The sequence below is a fragment of the Lonchura striata genome, chromosome Z (assembly GCF_046129695.1).
Source record: "Lonchura striata isolate bLonStr1 chromosome Z, bLonStr1.mat, whole genome shotgun sequence".
Taxonomy (NCBI): Eukaryota; Metazoa; Chordata; class Aves; order Passeriformes; family Estrildidae; genus Lonchura; species Lonchura striata.
In genome coordinates, this window is record NC_134642.1 from 20,388,543 (window position 1) to 20,405,628 (window position 17,086).

The following is a 17,086-nucleotide window of genomic DNA, read 5'->3' on the forward strand; positions in this document are numbered from 1 at the left end:
GCAATCTTTTTTCTATTTGGCAGAGCAGACTAGTCACTATAACAACTTGAAGCACCTACAATTCAGACAGGAGAGGAGCTATCAACGTGAATTTGCAGACTAAGGCCATTATTTGCTTATATTTTATTAGTTGCATTTTTTCTTGAAAATGGAAAACCACAGTGCTGAAATTAACTCAAGAAAAGAAGAATGATTGAAAAAGGACAGACAGTCTGGACCTACACAAATGGAAAGCAGTAAAATGCACATAGGTAACACTAACAGAAGCAGAGACACAGGAAAGTAGCAGATGCAAGACAGTGTACTGAGTGCTCAGCATAACACCCATCACCTCCTATGCAGGGTCTGTGCACCAGGCATGGTCATAGGGATCCTGAGCCCTGTCGTTTACACTGGAATTCACAACCCAAATGCAGCACTCCCTCCAGTGCTTCCCACAGCCTTATGAAAAATACATGGTCAGGCTGCCAAGTGGAGGGATGGGACATGGCCCTCAATAGCTAATGGACAACTACTTGGGAATATAGGGAGCAAGCTCAGATGTCTGCTGTCAGAGGTGGTTGAGGCAATTTCTTAGCATTAGTCTGCAAGTTTATAATGTGGACAGTAACCAAGAAATCACAAGACTACAGCTTCAGACAGGCATGTGCCAACATGTTTTCAGAATATTCCACCTCTTCCACATCAGGATTTTGAAAACAGATGCTTCAAGAGAACCGTCTCACAATACTGGAGTCTGCAACAAAGTTCCCTCCATGAGAGTTGGTCCACAGTGCCAAAAACCCCTTAATTTCTTTCCTAGTCTGCAAATTCCAGAGTATATAATTTACTTTCTCAATGCCTCCCTCAATCTTTGTTCGGATTCACCATTCCCTCTCTGTACCATTTCACCAGTACATCCTCAAACAATTTTACATATAGCTTTGAAGTTACACAAAGCAATACTGTGAGGGTAATGTTACCTACTATTAGCAGAAAGAATGGGAAATGCTATAGTAGAGAATACATCTCCAATTATCATTAGCTGGACTGTGGAAATATAGAAACATTAATTATGCTAACACATGCACTTGAAATGTTAGTTGCATGTTTAGTGGTTCGGTCACTCCACTCCACTTGAAAACAGCACCCAAACATACCATGAGTTAGAAGTCCACAATGAAAATAGATCTGTTCCTGTTTCCCCAGTTTAATTTCAGCATTCTGTGTTACACAACATAAAAATATACTCCTATTATCACAATTCTAGCAAACAGGGAAGTAATTAGAAAGTCTAGAGTACTCCACAGCTGGATGGACTGGAGTACTTCAATATTTTTCACGGTCTGCAAATCACTACCATTCCATACGTCTCAGTAACTCAGAAACAGCTGTTGTCCTGCATTTCTATTCAACACATCTTCATTCAGAATTGCAGAATCTTATTGTAGGAGTTGGAAAGGACCCATAAGGATCATTGAGTCCAACTCTTAAGAGAATAGTCCATATAGGGATCTAACCCAAAATTTAGTGTAATTATAACCAGGAAAAAGTCTGCTACACCTATTTGGCAAAGATCAAAGGGAAAATCTTATAGCATAGTGATATGAACTTGGATAAACTTAGGATTTCAAAGTCTACTGAAAAGCATACATATTTCAGCAAGAATCTGCTATTTGAAGTCAATACATTTGGACTTCAGTATAAATTGAAAAAACTCACCTCTAGCAACTCATCTGCAATCTGTAACCTGCCATCTTTTCCAGCTGCTCCATTTGGATCAATTCCCACTATAAAGACACTCATCCTGGATCGGTCTTTGTTACCAGCAAGACTAAGCCCCAGACCTGTCTTTCCTTTTTCCAGCTCAATCATGTGTAGCTCCCCTGGTAGAGTTCCATAGCGCTGCACGATCTTTTCTAAATGTAAAAGTATGGGTAGCAGAGGTTGGATTTACATTAGAAAGTTTCGCAAGTTACCTAGAGAATCAAGATCAGTGCTCAGTGTGCAGTATCTGACAGAAGAAGGCCAAAACGAATGATTAAATTTTCAGTGTAAACCACACCTTCTTTTAAACTTCTTTTAAGCCTTAGGTGACTTATAATAGTATTTCTAGCTTCTTGTTTTCCTTATATCTTCAGAAAATATGATAACTTTTCTTAAAAAAGAATTTACACACGAAAGAAGTTATCTTCTCTCCAGTCACACTTTCAGGTAACAGATATTATCACATTGATCACTGCCAGCAGTTACCTGGAGTACACTGAAATTCTTCAAGTAGTCCTACATTGAACTGGGACCATGGAGGAAAAAAAAAAAAATTGCAGTGCAATGAAGAAAAAGAAATTAATTTTATATTTTACTATGTGCATCTGACCAAACACAACTAAAATAGCAATCTTAGCACCCAAACCATGATTCACATGAAAAAGAAGCAGGTCAAATTGCATGTCCCCACACCTGTGTCTTTTAAAATGCAATTTTAATACTAAGCATTTAAAATATTATCACAAGAAAAAAAAACTTACTCCAGCTGTAACCAAACTCATCCTCCTTTTCCACATCTTCTGGGACTCTGATAGAAGATGACTGTGCGACATCAGAGCTCATTCCTGAAAATTCTGAAGGAGGGGGCACAGGCAAGTTACAAAGTGGAGTCTTTTCTGGTTCTGTATCAGACTGACCAAATGCCTGTGGAGAATAAGAAAAATGAAGTGGCTAAGAAGATGCAGGCTTTCTGTAGGGCAAACTAGTACACAAAAATGTCAAAATGGCAATGACTATAGCTTCAAAGTTTCAATACCAAGCAGCTGAAACTCTAAATTAATAACAGCACACAGAAAGGTGGAGAGATCAAAGACAGAAACAAACACCAGGCAAGATAAGAAAAACATCACTGCAAAATGTATCTGGAAGCAAACAATTCACAGTAAAAGCCCAATTCAGAAAAGTTTTATGTGCCACTTTATGTTTCAGAAAAAACCTCGTATGAAGACTCAAGTGCCTTTGTTTTAATACCAGATTTGTAAAAGATTTATAACCAATTTCACTTTTAAGAGTCATCACATGTAATTTCCTCCCATCATATGCTTAGGAAGCCAAATATGAGGAAAGAGAAAGTAAAAAAAAAAAGTTGGGCACTTTCAAAAATACCTACAGAAAAAAAAAATCAATTGGCATATTAATTGAAAAGACAGTTACAAACCAAAATTAAGCAGATGATAACTGAAGAAATCCATAGTGATGGACCTTTTCAGTCTCATTTACTAGTTTCCTACAAGATTAAATAAATGAGGATATCACAAGAGACAGATACTTTTGGTCTTGATGTGCTCTATTCATATTCACACAAAGTTAAGAGTATAAACACACGTCTACTTCCATATAATGGTTAAATGCCAATGCCCAAATCCACAGCCTTGAAAGCTTCCATTCAAGACTGTTTCCTTTAGGAATATGGACTCTGATAAGGAATTTCACTATGTGACATTTGTATAATTTTGCCTTGCTTAAAGTAAACATGTCAGCAAGAAATCTCTCTCTCAATATCATCACTCTTTAGATTATGTATGCCCAAGAGACCTTGATACTTAGCAGATCAGCTACTGAAGGAAACAAGAATTTTAAATGAAAATGAAGGTTTTGTAACCTTTAAGTTTTTAGGTGTGTTGCCCTAGCTTCATAACCTTTTTCTCATTGTTTTGGTTCTCACTCACTTCATCAGAAAGTTTGAACACAGTATCTCAGATGGTGCCTTTAGGTGCCAAAATCACTCAGTAATAATCACTACATCAGAGGCAACAGTGAAATGAATAACAACATACACCTTGGAAAACTTTATCAGCTTTCACACTGGTGTTAAGGTGTTGAGAAATCTGGGAAGTTACCAGTTCAGTCATTTTGAAACTTAAGAAAGGTCAAACAAAAATTACTTATCTTCACTCTGTAACTCCAAAGATATAAAGATATTGCAAATGCCCTATTTCAGTTCTCTCATTCTGCTTCTGCTTGAAGATTTTCCTTTCATTTAGGAACTTCTTTGAGAAATTTAACTAAGAAGTCACTAAATGTCAAAAGTGTGAGAAGTGACCCAAAGCAAATAATTTATCTAAGACAATGTCATCCTCCTAAGATAATACCTAACATTCCTAAACTGAAGCAACAAAATTCTAGCACATTGTCACCTACCAGAATCAGAGAGGAGTATAAACACTACCTAATAACATAAAAAGTTATTTTTCACAATCAAAAATTCATGTGTGCATAAAAAGAAAAGTTGGAAATACACCTCCACACTGAGGAGGGGCAAAAGGGAGAGAAGTTCTAGAAACACTCTTTTTTTCAGAGGTCTTCCTAGAGTTTTACTAAAGCTGAATAATATCCTGGAAAAATAAGGAAATACGGTGTTTTAGTCAGTTGACTCTGTCTGGTGGCCAGGTGCCCACCAAAGCTGCTCTATCACTACCTTTTTCTGCTGGACAAAGGAGAAAAAATATGACAAAACTCACCCCCCATAGCCTCCCCAACTATCATTATCTTGCAACACAAATGCAGTACAAGTGTGAGATTAAATCAAATCAAATCAAATCAGCAAACTTTAGTTTTTTATTTTTAAAACCAAAATTAACATATTACTTTAGAGGTACTGTTTGCAAGCAATAGTGTCCAAGAACAGCAAAACCTAAAGAAAATATGACCAAAAAAAGGAACAAAATATTGGTGTGAAGAACCTCTGGAAGACTTGCAAGGTGTGGATGTAGGGCTACTTCCTAACAGATTAATTCTTATTAACTGCTGCCGCTATAATAAGACTTATAAAAAAATGCATCTTTATGTACTAAAAATGTATTTTTTTTGTGAATGTGTAACAACATAACATAATCTGAACATTTCTAGGTTTAAGGAAATGCTGAAATGAAAGTAAAAGCAAAGGTCCTTTGTAGGAGGGTAAAAACTGTGCTACAATGCCATTTGGGGGGACAGGAACATGTCCTGCCTGCAGAACTCAGCCTGACACATTTGAACAGCCAGAAGCAGAAGCCAGTCCCCACAGTTTATACACACATAAGACTTTTGCTCCCTGAATCGGGCAACACACAAAAACCTAAAAGGCTTTAACTCATGAAATACTTTCAGTGTGCCACACCACAGTATTTCATTTAAAAAGCAAAGCGTCCAACAGTTGCTGAACTCATTTAGCTACCAGGGTCACTCTGATCACATCCAAGCAAATACTGAAAATGGCAGCAAGTCTGGAACTTGAAAAAATGAAGGCACAGGTGGAGGAAGAAGCAGTAGTCCAGAAGGTATCACAGGCCATGTACAAATGTACAGCACACATACAGTAGGACCGGCTGATGGGAATTAAGACAAACCTTGAATGGTGTGGGAGCAAAAGGGTTAGTTGGGGAACAACGGAAGGTAACCCTAATTGGATTCGATACCTCCTACAGTAACAGAAAACAGCAATCCACATGTTATAGAGTCTTTGGCAATACACAGTATTATTAACCAATAACTCATTTTCAATTACAGATTCGTTTTACTAACTGCAACAACTTTATTAGCTTGATTTATAAATGGACAAAAGTATTAAGGGGTTACTAAGGACCCTGATTCATCAAAGTTTCTCACTACACATGAATCTGAATTCAGAAAAGAAAGAGATGACAAAAGGCCTTTCTTATATATTCAATGCTAAGAAAGGAATTATGCATAAACTACAGGATCATCAGGTTTTCTTTTAGAATGCATGCAATGTTTTTCCAGAAATACTTTTGAAAATATAGAAAACATAAGTCATAATTTATGCTACATGTCTACTCCCTTTCCTCAGAACTGTAACAAACACAAAAAGATTTCAAAACACACATGCATTTATACACCACATATCATAAGTGTTTGTTGCACATTCAATATTTTCGACAATATAGGAAAATGGACAAAGGGCACAATCACTTCCAAGATGTAAAACCAGCAAAAATTATTTTATTAAATAAAAAATGCATGCATATTAGGATTAAAGTTTTTTTTTATTAGAGGTTAATGCTGTTCTCATTGTGAATAACATGCAGGAAGTATGCACTATCTACAAAAAAAGAGCAATTTTTTTAAATTTCCAAAGTATCCTATTCATGGTGCATGTAAAGAGTTTTCAAGAAGCAGACGGAAAATATTTTCATGAAGCATCATAAAAAAAAAAGCTGCAAGTTTGTTGGGTTTTTTTAAATGCAAAAATAAAAGAGAGATATCAAAGCTGGAAAGTCATAACCAAAACAAAAAACCAAAAAGAAGTACATAGCAGCAAAACACCTTACACTGATGAAACAGTTACACTTAGGTATTTTACGACACATGTCAGGGACTGATCTTATAATTGAAAGCCTATTCCTTTGGTAGCTCTGAATAGATCAGCTTTAATGGTTATGATTAATGGAGCTGGCATTTTTTAACTTCCCTGTAGCTTCTATGTATATGCATGTCTATGTCTTTAAATTCACTACCTAGAGCTCTCAAGCTCATCAGCACAGCACATAACTCAAACTGGTATGAAAGAATTTAAACGCAAAGAGACAGCAGTGGGAAAGAAGCACACAGAGGATGTTTGGTGAGTGAAAAGATAGTGTGTCATCATCCAACCTTAGTAGTGTTGAACTGAGAAGAATCAGCAAATGGGTTAGTGCTGCTGAAGACAGCTGGCCTACTGAAAACACTGTTCTGCAGAAAAGGCAGGGAAGGGCTCTAAAAGGAAAGCATAACAGAAACTAAGCAAAAAAAAAAGTTTTAAATGAACCCTTTACACTCATGAGCTTGTGTTTCACCAAAATATATTCATTTAATTGTTTGGTTAGCTAACGAACAAGGTCCACGTTCTGCACTTGCAATAGATATGTGAAATTGGGCAAAACTGTATTTGCCCTGTTTCTGATGCTCTATCAGAGGAGAGGAAAAGCACCAATCCTCACACTTGTTCTACACCACAAAGTACATCAAGTGCAGAATTACGCTGCATTTATGTGCTGCGATATTTAAACATATTTTCCAAACATATGGGACACTCTTACACATTAATTAATTGAGAAAATTGTGGATTTCTGGGTTGGGATGAATACAAATACCTGTAATAATGCAGTAGGGTTTAGAATTATTTTGAACACCATAGATCCTGATAATTTGATTTAACTTCTGTGGTAATACACTCACTGTTTATTTTTTAAAAGTGAGGACTCAGTAATATTAGGCATCTCTAAGCAGATTTAGTATCTAATAATAACTTTCAGAAAACACTTTGTATATGAGCATATGCATGTATAACTGCCTGAATTTATAGTTTCTTGCAACTAAATACTCTGGTCTTTCCCTGAAGCAAGGTACTTTCTCATTATGATTTAACAGAAAAAGTTTACACATTTAGACCAGATAAAAGGATATAATTTGACCATTTATATTCCTTATGCAGTTTTTGTACTGTATTCTATTTTGATATCAGAATCTGCTTAATAAGGAGGAAACAGCTCTGATTTCAAATGGTAGGTTGGAAATATACTCTGTATACTTAGAAGAAATTTCTGCACTGGGTGTATCCATCCAGCAATTACCTCTAAATTTAACTGCTGGAAAACAGTATGGACAGGAATGTGAAAACCTTCCAGGATCATTTATAACAAGAGTAATTTAATCAAAAGTTATAGTGCTGTTTAAAAAATTTCTTGAAGTATTTGTTTTGTTAAATGCTCCCGAAAATAGTAAACACATTCCTAAACATTTATTTTCAAATACCATGTTGCAAAAAAGCAATTCCATCAGTAAGACAAAAAATGTCTTGGCTCTACCGTATCTTCAGCAGTGACAAAGTAAAGCTATGACCAAGGTTTCTTCTCTGTCAAGTCATTCAAGGCCAACAGGCTGTTTCCCTAGGGTACAAGATTTTCTGCATATGTGATTCTCATTTGATTTTATATTATAAAGAAAGGCTTGTGGAAAGTAAATTGTTACTATAATCATTCTATTACACTTTACCAATTATGTTATCTGCATAGAATTTTAAAATGTATCTTGTTGAAATTTTAGGCAATTAAAGTAAGCATCACAAACACTCCATATATCGACAGTACAATCCTAGTAAAACAAAGGTTCAGCTACAGTCATTCAAAATCTTGCCTTTTTTATTTTGTCATGATGGCACAGCTCCTAAAATACTAGTCCTGATACTAATCCATGCAACAGCATTGTATTAATATGGACTGACTATTATGATAAAATATGGACCTTTTGAATTGGCCTCAACAGTTCAGTTTAGCATACATTTTTCACAGTCTAGGACAAGAAGAGCAAATCTTAAAATAAAGGGAGTTCTCTCTTTAACTATTTTTTAAAATTCAAATCAAAGCCTAAAGTAACAGGATCTTTTCTTTCTGTTATTTCCTTTTTTCAACTAACTTCCATTCAGAATTTTATCAATGTGTCCAAGATGCTAAGTTATCAGAAACTAGCTAGCATTTCATACAGCATAATGCTGTAACACTACTATGGGACCATAATCACATCAATATATTGCTTCTTACTCGGAAATACACAGAGGGGTATAGATATGAAAAACACACTTCATGGGTAACTCCCCATTATCAAAACTATCACTATCTTTTCACAGGCCAGTTGCATTATTCTGTTCTGAAGTACACACAGGCTCTCTCTTAACTACTAAACCTTGCATAAAACAAAATGGAAGAAATTAGCTACCTGTCACTTAAAACTGAGTGCCTAGTCAAATACATAGTGGCACCATAATAATTATAGCTCATGTGTGCAGGCAGCTAGCTACATGGGTGACTGGACATGAATGAAAGCAGGATATTCTCTTATAAGATCTTATTATTAAGTACAAATTCAAGTTTCAAAATACGAAAATAATAAACATAATGCCATTTATGAAGATCACAACATAATGTATGGGTACAGGAAGAGCATTTGCAATGTTTCTGCTTACAGAGAAACAAGAGTTAGTTAGTACAGTCAAGAAATAACCAACTAGCTTAATTTGAAAATAGAGAATAAAGAACTACAATCAAAAATAGCAAATGATCATTCGCTAAATAAAAGTAGTGATAAAGTAATGGCATCATTTCCATCCCAAATGGGCCTAAACATTCAGTAGCAGCAACTCTGCTCACATCACAGCAAATACAAAAGCATTACTTTAGTAGTTTGAGTGTCAATAATCAACATTCAACAGAGCGTTTTCATGCAACTTTACCTTAGATGACTGACGATAAAATGGGTTAGTAGTTTTCTGCCCACAGGGAGCAGAAGCTGAAGAAGGACTATAAAGAGACTCTGGCTGGGGAACAAGAGTTATGAGACAACTAGTAAATAAACATGCAGCTTACACAGACTCTACAATGAGGAAGTTTAGTTTCTAGTGATGCAAGCAACTTATATTAAAGCTGTGTAACTTTTATCTGCAACGTCCATGCAGTTTATTGACGGAAAACTTCAGTGTACTTCTAGGTCCTTTCATTAATGTCCACAGAATTTTTTAACAGGTGCTGTATTTCTGCATGCGCTCCTCAGACACGCTGTCAATCTCTAACAGATGGTTTTATTTAGACTCCTACTCTGCCCCCCAACAAATTATCTTTCTTGAGGCTTTTCAAAATAGTTTGAGGACGGCGTGCTGGAGGGTATTTCCAAATCCAAATCGATTTCATTCTAAATGGAAATAATACTTAAATCAAATCTTTATTCCTAAAATAGCTGAGATGGCACTTTCAGGATTAAATATCCCATTCCCAAATACCACCATCCTGAACATTTGCTTCATCTATTACTATGTATTACATCTCTTTTTGCAATCTTTATGCTTACCCTTGGTCTGCTTATAATGCTCTGTACCATAAAGACTACAGGATTGCCTGCCTTCCGTATGGCTTCCACAGCTTGTTCATGGCTGGCATCTCTGAGGTCAATTCCATCCACCTGTAATTGGAAGGCCTCATCTTAACATTGCAAGAAGCTACAAGAGTCATGAGTCAGTTCTGAGTTTTGGTTAGGAAACTTTGACTAAAACCTAAGCCCAAACCTCTATTTCTAGTGGACTTTTCTACTGACTTGGCCTGAGGTCCCTTAAACACAGGTTTGATATTTCCAGGAGCACTGACAGAACATCAAATAAATATTCTGCTATTCCTCTGTTTTAAAAATGTTTTCCAACATTTTTAGTTCAGACTCTGTAAGTTTTCCCACAAGCAATGTAACAGATGAGGTATGATAATATGAAAAGAGTAAGAGTGTTTACCAAATATTGCCTCCTGCAAATCCCACCTTAAAAAAAAAAAAAAAAAACCTAAAAAAACTATTATGCAGGACTTAATGAGATTTTAAAACTGAAACTTGTTAGGTGCTGGAGACCCTATCATGGGTACTAAGCCAGTACAGTGTACTTCTTTCTTTTGTTTTACCTTCTTTTTTCTGAAACCAAGATTAATTTTAGCACTTTATTCAGAATTTAAATTTTTAAGTCAGAGGTGAAAAGCTTTCTATCTTCTGGAAGAATCCATGTACACAGGATGGCTAAGGACAAATTTGTGCCTGGTTGTTTTTTCTTCCATGTCTGTATATGTATGGGTGTGTAAAACAATTTGTCCTGTTATCCAGGTAAGAACAATGTTAATGTGAAGTTAGAGCCAGTAAAGTATTGTCACAACGACCACAATAAAAGCTAGAAACTAACACAGAAAGGTTATTTGTTAGTGGCAATTCTAGCACACAAATTTATATGATGAGGATTACCCCTACAACTATTTAATTGTCTAACTCAATCATCCAATGCAAATAAGAAAGCACAAAAACAATCTGAGAGAAATTCTAAACCTATGAGGAACTGAACAAGAACAATAATACCCTCTAACTTCCAATGTCTGAAAAACTGTTTCCACTGCAAAAATGGAAGTTTACATATGCCACAACTTGAGAAACTGAAACGGCCACATTAACACAACATTTTGTTTTCACTCTCCCATTCCTGTTTCTGCAAGCATCACTGTCAGCAACAATTGCACTCAAAAAACCCCAGTTATTCAGGTGAAATGGATGTTTCTAACTTTGTAGCCTTCAAGCAAAATTCCACCTCCCAGTGTCTTATACACTGCAAACTGTTCCATCCTGTTACCTTACCTACGCTAAGGTATTATTTCAAGATCCTCAATATCAATCTTGTAACAAACAGCAAACTGCAGTTTCAGTACCATCAGGTAAGTCAAGCCCAGTCTGAGCCAGAATCAAGTCCATCACTCTGCCTGTTGTGCTTCCAACTGATAGACAGTCAGCAAGATTAAATAGAGGCAGTCCCTATCAGCCTGACACTGGATATAGGGCAATGTCTGACATTGATAGTCATGTCAGGAAAGATCTATTCCCTTTAGCATGTTCATTCTGTAAGATATTTAAGTGACAAAGCAGAAGTGGTTGTATGAGCACTCTTCTCTAAGTAGAAGAGAAATGAAGATAAATCCCACCCTGCAATACCACTGGCTACATTATACTCAGGCATGGGCAAAATGTTCTTGATGTCTCAAGCATCAAACACAGATTTCTCTTCATGTCAGGAGAAAAAAAAAAAAAAAAATGTGCCTCCTTTAACTCCTGCACAAGATGCATAAAGAACTATGTGAATCAATTAAGATTTAAGATGTTTCTATTGCTACCCAGTGAAAAGGTGCAAAAGGTGAAAAATCTTTTAGTTTCACCAAACTTAAGCTTTTTCCTACACATTCTGGTTTTCAAATAAGTAAGTTGAACTGCTGGCTTGTAGACCCCTGCTCACACAGTCAGTCATATGTTTCACACGGAATATTCAACTTAACAGGCAGCTGTCTGCACACAAATATCAGCAGATGGTATTACAGTCTGTGTGGCTCAAGTGGCATCAGCTGTGGCAATTGCACAGCTGTCAGCCCACCACACATCCCTCTCAGTGACTCCTGAGATGCTGGGGGAATTGCAACAAAAGGCATTCAGACGGTACCTCTACAATCCGATCTCCAGTTTTCAGTGTTCCATTTTTGCCAGCTGGGCTGTCTTCCAGGATGTGTTTGATAAAAATCCCTCTCATCACTTCTCCATTGCTCAGGCGGCTTCCCATCCCTCGTCCTCCAACAATGCTGATGCCCAATGACTTGCTAGGCTCTCTCCAGAGTTCAACCCTTTGTGATAAAAAAAGAACCAAACTAAATTAAAATCTGTTGTGATTATGACAAAGATGCACACTAAAAACACCTGGATTTGCACAATTATTTTTAAAAATTCTGAAATAACTCCTCCTTGCAAACTTTTGTCTTTCAGTGGAAGTTATCTACTGGATTGATCAGAAATTCTGTAATTGAGTCAGTCAACTTGTTTTGAGTTCTAATAGAAACTTTGAATCTTTCTCTTCATCTTTTTTGACTTGATCCCTTTGAGTCAGCTGGGAATAATTAGAGATAAATTACTATAACAATCAAGACACTGCTAGACTGCAGAGATTTAGCCCAATGGCAGTAAAAGTCAATCATTAATCACTCCTTCAATGCACAACATACATAAATGCAGTGATTCTGTTGTGTTTTACTCCTCTCAAAATATGTTTCAGAATTTTTGAATTTCAGATAACATTTTATAACAATGCAACTAGATCTGCACTAACTTTCTGGGCTGGTTCCAGTTACTGAAAGCTGCATTTTGAAGTTCACTTTCTTCTCCCTCCCCCTCTTCACGTTCTGGAAGCTCTGGAAGTTCCCTGGTGATAAACACAAACATGAAATTAATTTCTAAATAATCTACATAATCACTAGATTTTTATGAAAAAATTCACATATTGAATCACCCTGACAGTATCATAATCTATACATCAGATTCATGTAAGGAACTTCTTTTTCTGATGTCTTTTAGAATACATATGGTGGTCAGGGATTCCCTGTCCACTTCTTATCTGCAATGAAGTTTCCACCCACAACTCAGAAAAACAAAGTACAATTTGGAACTACAACCAAATCAAAGTTAAAGGTAATTTATTGTTTTCAAAATGGAAGAAATTAAAACAGCAGCACTCAACTAAACTTACTGCTTTTGGAGATGAATTGCAAAAAACCAATTAATCAGTTAGACATTTTGGACTGTAACTGCAATGAATATTTGAAACTGAAGGAAAAGAACGACACAATTTATTCTTTCCAGTTATGTTCTGGAAAGACCATTAATACCAAAGTCTTATGCTGGAAACACTTCAGTATTTGTGGTAAACTGTAAATCCAATTGCATGGTATTAAAGAGAAATTGAGGATGAGAAAAGATTCAATCTCCTTTTTGGACATATCAAGCATACTTGAAAAAATTCTTAAAATTTTGCTAGTCAAAGCAAAAACTGTATTTTTAACAGCTTTTTATTGTAGTGGCTGCTGGTCTGAATAAAATTATCCATATTTCATCTCTTCTAAAATAAAACTTACCTTCCCAAAATGTGCAAGGTATATGGAAAAAGTCACCTTTGAGACCTATTTGGGAGAAAGTTGTGAACCTTTTGACTCACCTCACAACATGTGAAGGAAAAGGTTCAAGTGGCAGTGCTCCCTCTGTCTGTTGTCCCAGACTGGCCCTGTACTCGTCTAAATTTTCTGATGGCACATATGTAATACTGCAATAAAATGGGACATGATTAAACAAGCATAGGAATGCCAGTCCTCCCTTTAGTGGGTGTGAGGTACGGATATGAGGAAGCCACTCAAGACTACTTTCTTGACTTCAAAGCAACAGTGCTGGTATACTGGGAATAAGCATTTACACAAATCCTTTGCGACTTTGCAACAAGTACATATCTATAGTCAAATTAGGTAGCTGAACAGTACATAATTTTTTGTAATTAGAGGGTGCTTGAACAGTGACACGAATGTGACAAGAAACAATCCAGCTTCAAAACACAGATTCCTCATGCAAAGACGAACATTGAAGGTTCTGTGAGATTGAGGCACCATTACCACCCTTAATGACTGCAGAAAATGTTTCTGAAAGTTGGCCTGTAGGAGGTTTTGTGCTCTTCTGGGTGGTTTTATATTTATTTTAGATTTTTATGCTTTTAGTGAAGAATACAACATGGGTTTGGGCATACAAATGTGTTACAGCACACCACCTATGCCACAGGGACCAATCCCCTGCTCAACTCCTTCCTCCAGGCCTTCAAGAACTTCCAACCAGCTTGGAACAGTCCGACAATCATGTTTCATCAGCCAAATGATGTGCAGACTCCACTTGATGTTTGAATGCCTGAAACAGTCCCATAGACTGGGGAGAGTGAAACAAAGAGGGGAAAACAGATTAAGCCCTAAAGGATATTTCTTGAAAAGCTTCCATCTGTGAGCAAAAGGATACCACAGAATCCTCCACAATATAAGCAGGGCTACTTAGATAGCCCTCCTTTAATGATGCTTTGTGTTCTTAAAAATCTACAGCTTAGCTATCAGACTCCAGTATACCAAGAAATAAAGCTGATGAAAAAGGGACAGAAAAAAAGTCTGTCTTGCCATACATCACATTATTAAAAAAAAAAAAATAATATATTTCCCCACAGAAGAGACAGGGCTAAAGAAAAAATAAAAGGTCTTGGCCACTTCACAAGGATATGTAAGCTGCTGGGAAGACATCCTTTCAAGCCTGAGGCTTTCATATGGAGCTGTCTCCTGTCCATCATTCCTGACTGATGTCCTCCTTGTCACACCCTAATTGCCACTGATTCCCCCTTCTCAGTGGTTTTCTGCTGAATACATCAAGCATCAGAACAAACACAAATAAAGTTTTATATGACTAATGCTATCAGTCTAAAGCACGCTACAAAAATTATTATAAGGGCCACCTTAATTTGTCCATCTGTGTATGTGTCCAAGCATGATCCCTACCTCCTCTCACATCTACCATTATCTAGAAAAGTGAAAAAAGGGTCAGTATGAACGTGTCTAGGCTAATGAACAGAAGGAACTTCCTAGTTCTTTTAATGGAAATTTCTAAAACTGTATTATCTAAATTCATATAAATCTCCCTACTCTGCATTGGTGTTTTTTCAAACGCGTAAGTGGCACTCTACTTGACACAACATATTTTCCTTTTGGAGTGCTGAGAAGTTAACATACACTTGGAAACAAACTCTCAGCACTATGTCACTAACCCTTATCTGCCTTTTCTGAAGGCATTCTAGCACTGCAAAATGCTAAAGACATGCAGCAGCTATTCCGTGAAGACCCAGCAGTAAAATAGCAAAAAGCAAGAGAGAAAATAATTTTGGAGAATAATGACTACTATTTCTCAGCCATCTCCAACTCCAAGTGTGTTGAGCTACAGTGAAGGACTAGTATTATGCTTACAAAACTCTCATGGGTCAAATGCTGATGCAACAGCTTCACCCAACAGACCCACAAGAACACCTTGCCTCTACAAAAACTGTAAGACCTGTAAGTTACATTTCAATGTAAGAAAATGTAACATTCATTCATTTATATTCATCACTTATAAAAATAAATACAAAATAATGTAGTTTTCCCTTGACAGAAAGATACAGTAAAGAAACCAGAACTTCTGGCTAGAAGGCCTGAACAATCTCCTTTATGCTAAACTGAAGCTGGAAGGTGTAAGTATCGTAAGGAGAATGGCAGAGTCCTACAAAGGAAACAGGTTATCCCAGATTCAGACTGAATATATAGAGCAGAGTGTGACCTCTGATAGTACAGTGTCCAATATATATTGGCTCTTGTCTAATCCTTTTCTGTGAGGCAAATAATTATGCAGAGTGCCAAGGGCCAATAACAGCAGTAGTCCTTACCTGATGCATGAGCACTCGAGATCAGCCGATCTCAAGGAGGAGGCAAACCATATGCACTCCAACTTTTGGCATACCCTATTGTGCATTATATGATTAAATAACTGACATTGTGCTGAATCATTAAAAAGGTATGTCGCAAAGGATGCTCGCAAAGAGTTTTAAATGATACATATAAACATCTCCGATAAGCTGCCTTAGCTTCCCTTTCTGTGTACAGCACTGGAATTATAAAAAAAAGAGGTTTGTTTTACCATTTTTATAAAACATACCTAAAGTTGAACAATTGAATTACCTAATTGACTTCCACAGATGGAATAAAATTGAGACAATCTCACTGTTACATTTTAGTTCTTTGGAAAAAATACATTTCTTGTATTCTAGTGCTTAACTAAAATTCTAGTAGCCTAGTATAAAGCACTCGAACGTTCAGTGTGTTTTTAACTGTTCATTCTTATCTACATGTTCATTCTTACCTAGGTTTCTGTAACGCTTCAGTTGTTTCACAAACATAAACCAGAACATTTGCATTTTTCAAAAAAAATAACATACAAAAAAATACCCAAATTACATGGATCAAATACATGAAAAGTTATATTCTGCATGGAGTTCATCCTTGTATATTGCTTATGATTTCTAAGTCTGGTTAACTGCAAAGGTTTCCCTAACTGTTCTTATTACCTGTATTACTGATGTGACTGTCTTCCTACTCTCTGTTCTGCATGTTGTTATTGAAATGAAAGAGTATTTTCCCTGCTTAGCGCTCATGGGCAGACACCTCACAGTTATCAAATCCATCCCTTGCTGGATTGCTGCTGAAGCTCACTTTGGAGGTCAAAGTGAGGTCTGAAGAAATTCAGCATCATCCTGAACAGCTCAGCTTGTGGCTGGGATGATGAGGGGCACAGAACAAGAAATGTTTTTGGCTTCTCTGGCCAACTGTGTATAACTTTGTGCTGTAAAGGAGAAATAAAACCCCACCAAGTCACCAGTTATCTGCAAAACAGACTGGCAATGTCAGTACAGCTACAGGGAAGACAGTAAGAGAAACACAGGCCAGAAAACAGACATGAAGGCAGAGAAAGCAAAATAAATATATGTATGCTCCACTTCTGTGTCATATTTCTTCACTGCAAGAGAAATTAAAGTTCAGCAATTTCAAAGGAAAGTATGCGCATGGTTTAACCATCTTCCTCTCTTTTGTAGCAGTACAGCTTGAAAGAAAAGTGTTTTGGTTTTCTTTCTTAAGAGCTATTACCACTTCTCCTATCC

The 17,086-nt window shown here is 36.6% G+C and overlaps 1 protein-coding gene across 16 annotated transcripts in view; it reads right to left on the reverse strand.

Annotated features, from left to right (window-relative positions):
* Positions 1-17,086, reverse strand: part of MPDZ (multiple PDZ domain crumbs cell polarity complex component) — a 93,931-nt gene that overhangs the window by 20,410 nt on the left and 56,435 nt on the right. For 8 of the 16 annotated variants that reach the window (XM_021525556.3, XM_021525555.3, XM_021525558.2 and 5 more), the window contains 9 exons: positions 13,541-13,645; positions 12,659-12,751; positions 12,002-12,179; positions 9,844-9,954; positions 9,233-9,316; positions 6,619-6,720; positions 5,355-5,426; positions 2,508-2,670; positions 1,702-1,898 (listed from right to left, as the gene is read on the reverse strand). In XM_021525556.3, coding sequence (XP_021381231.2) covers positions 1,702-1,898; positions 2,508-2,670; positions 5,355-5,426; positions 6,619-6,720; positions 9,233-9,316; positions 9,844-9,954; positions 12,002-12,179; positions 12,659-12,751; positions 13,541-13,645 — 1,105 coding nt within the window. The remainder of the gene's footprint in view (positions 1-1,701; positions 1,899-2,507; positions 2,671-5,354; positions 5,427-6,618; positions 6,721-9,232; positions 9,317-9,843; positions 9,955-12,001; positions 12,180-12,658; positions 12,752-13,540; positions 13,646-17,086) is intronic. The other 8 variants (XM_021525571.2, XM_021525567.2, XM_021525565.2 and 5 more) reach the window with 5 other exon arrangements.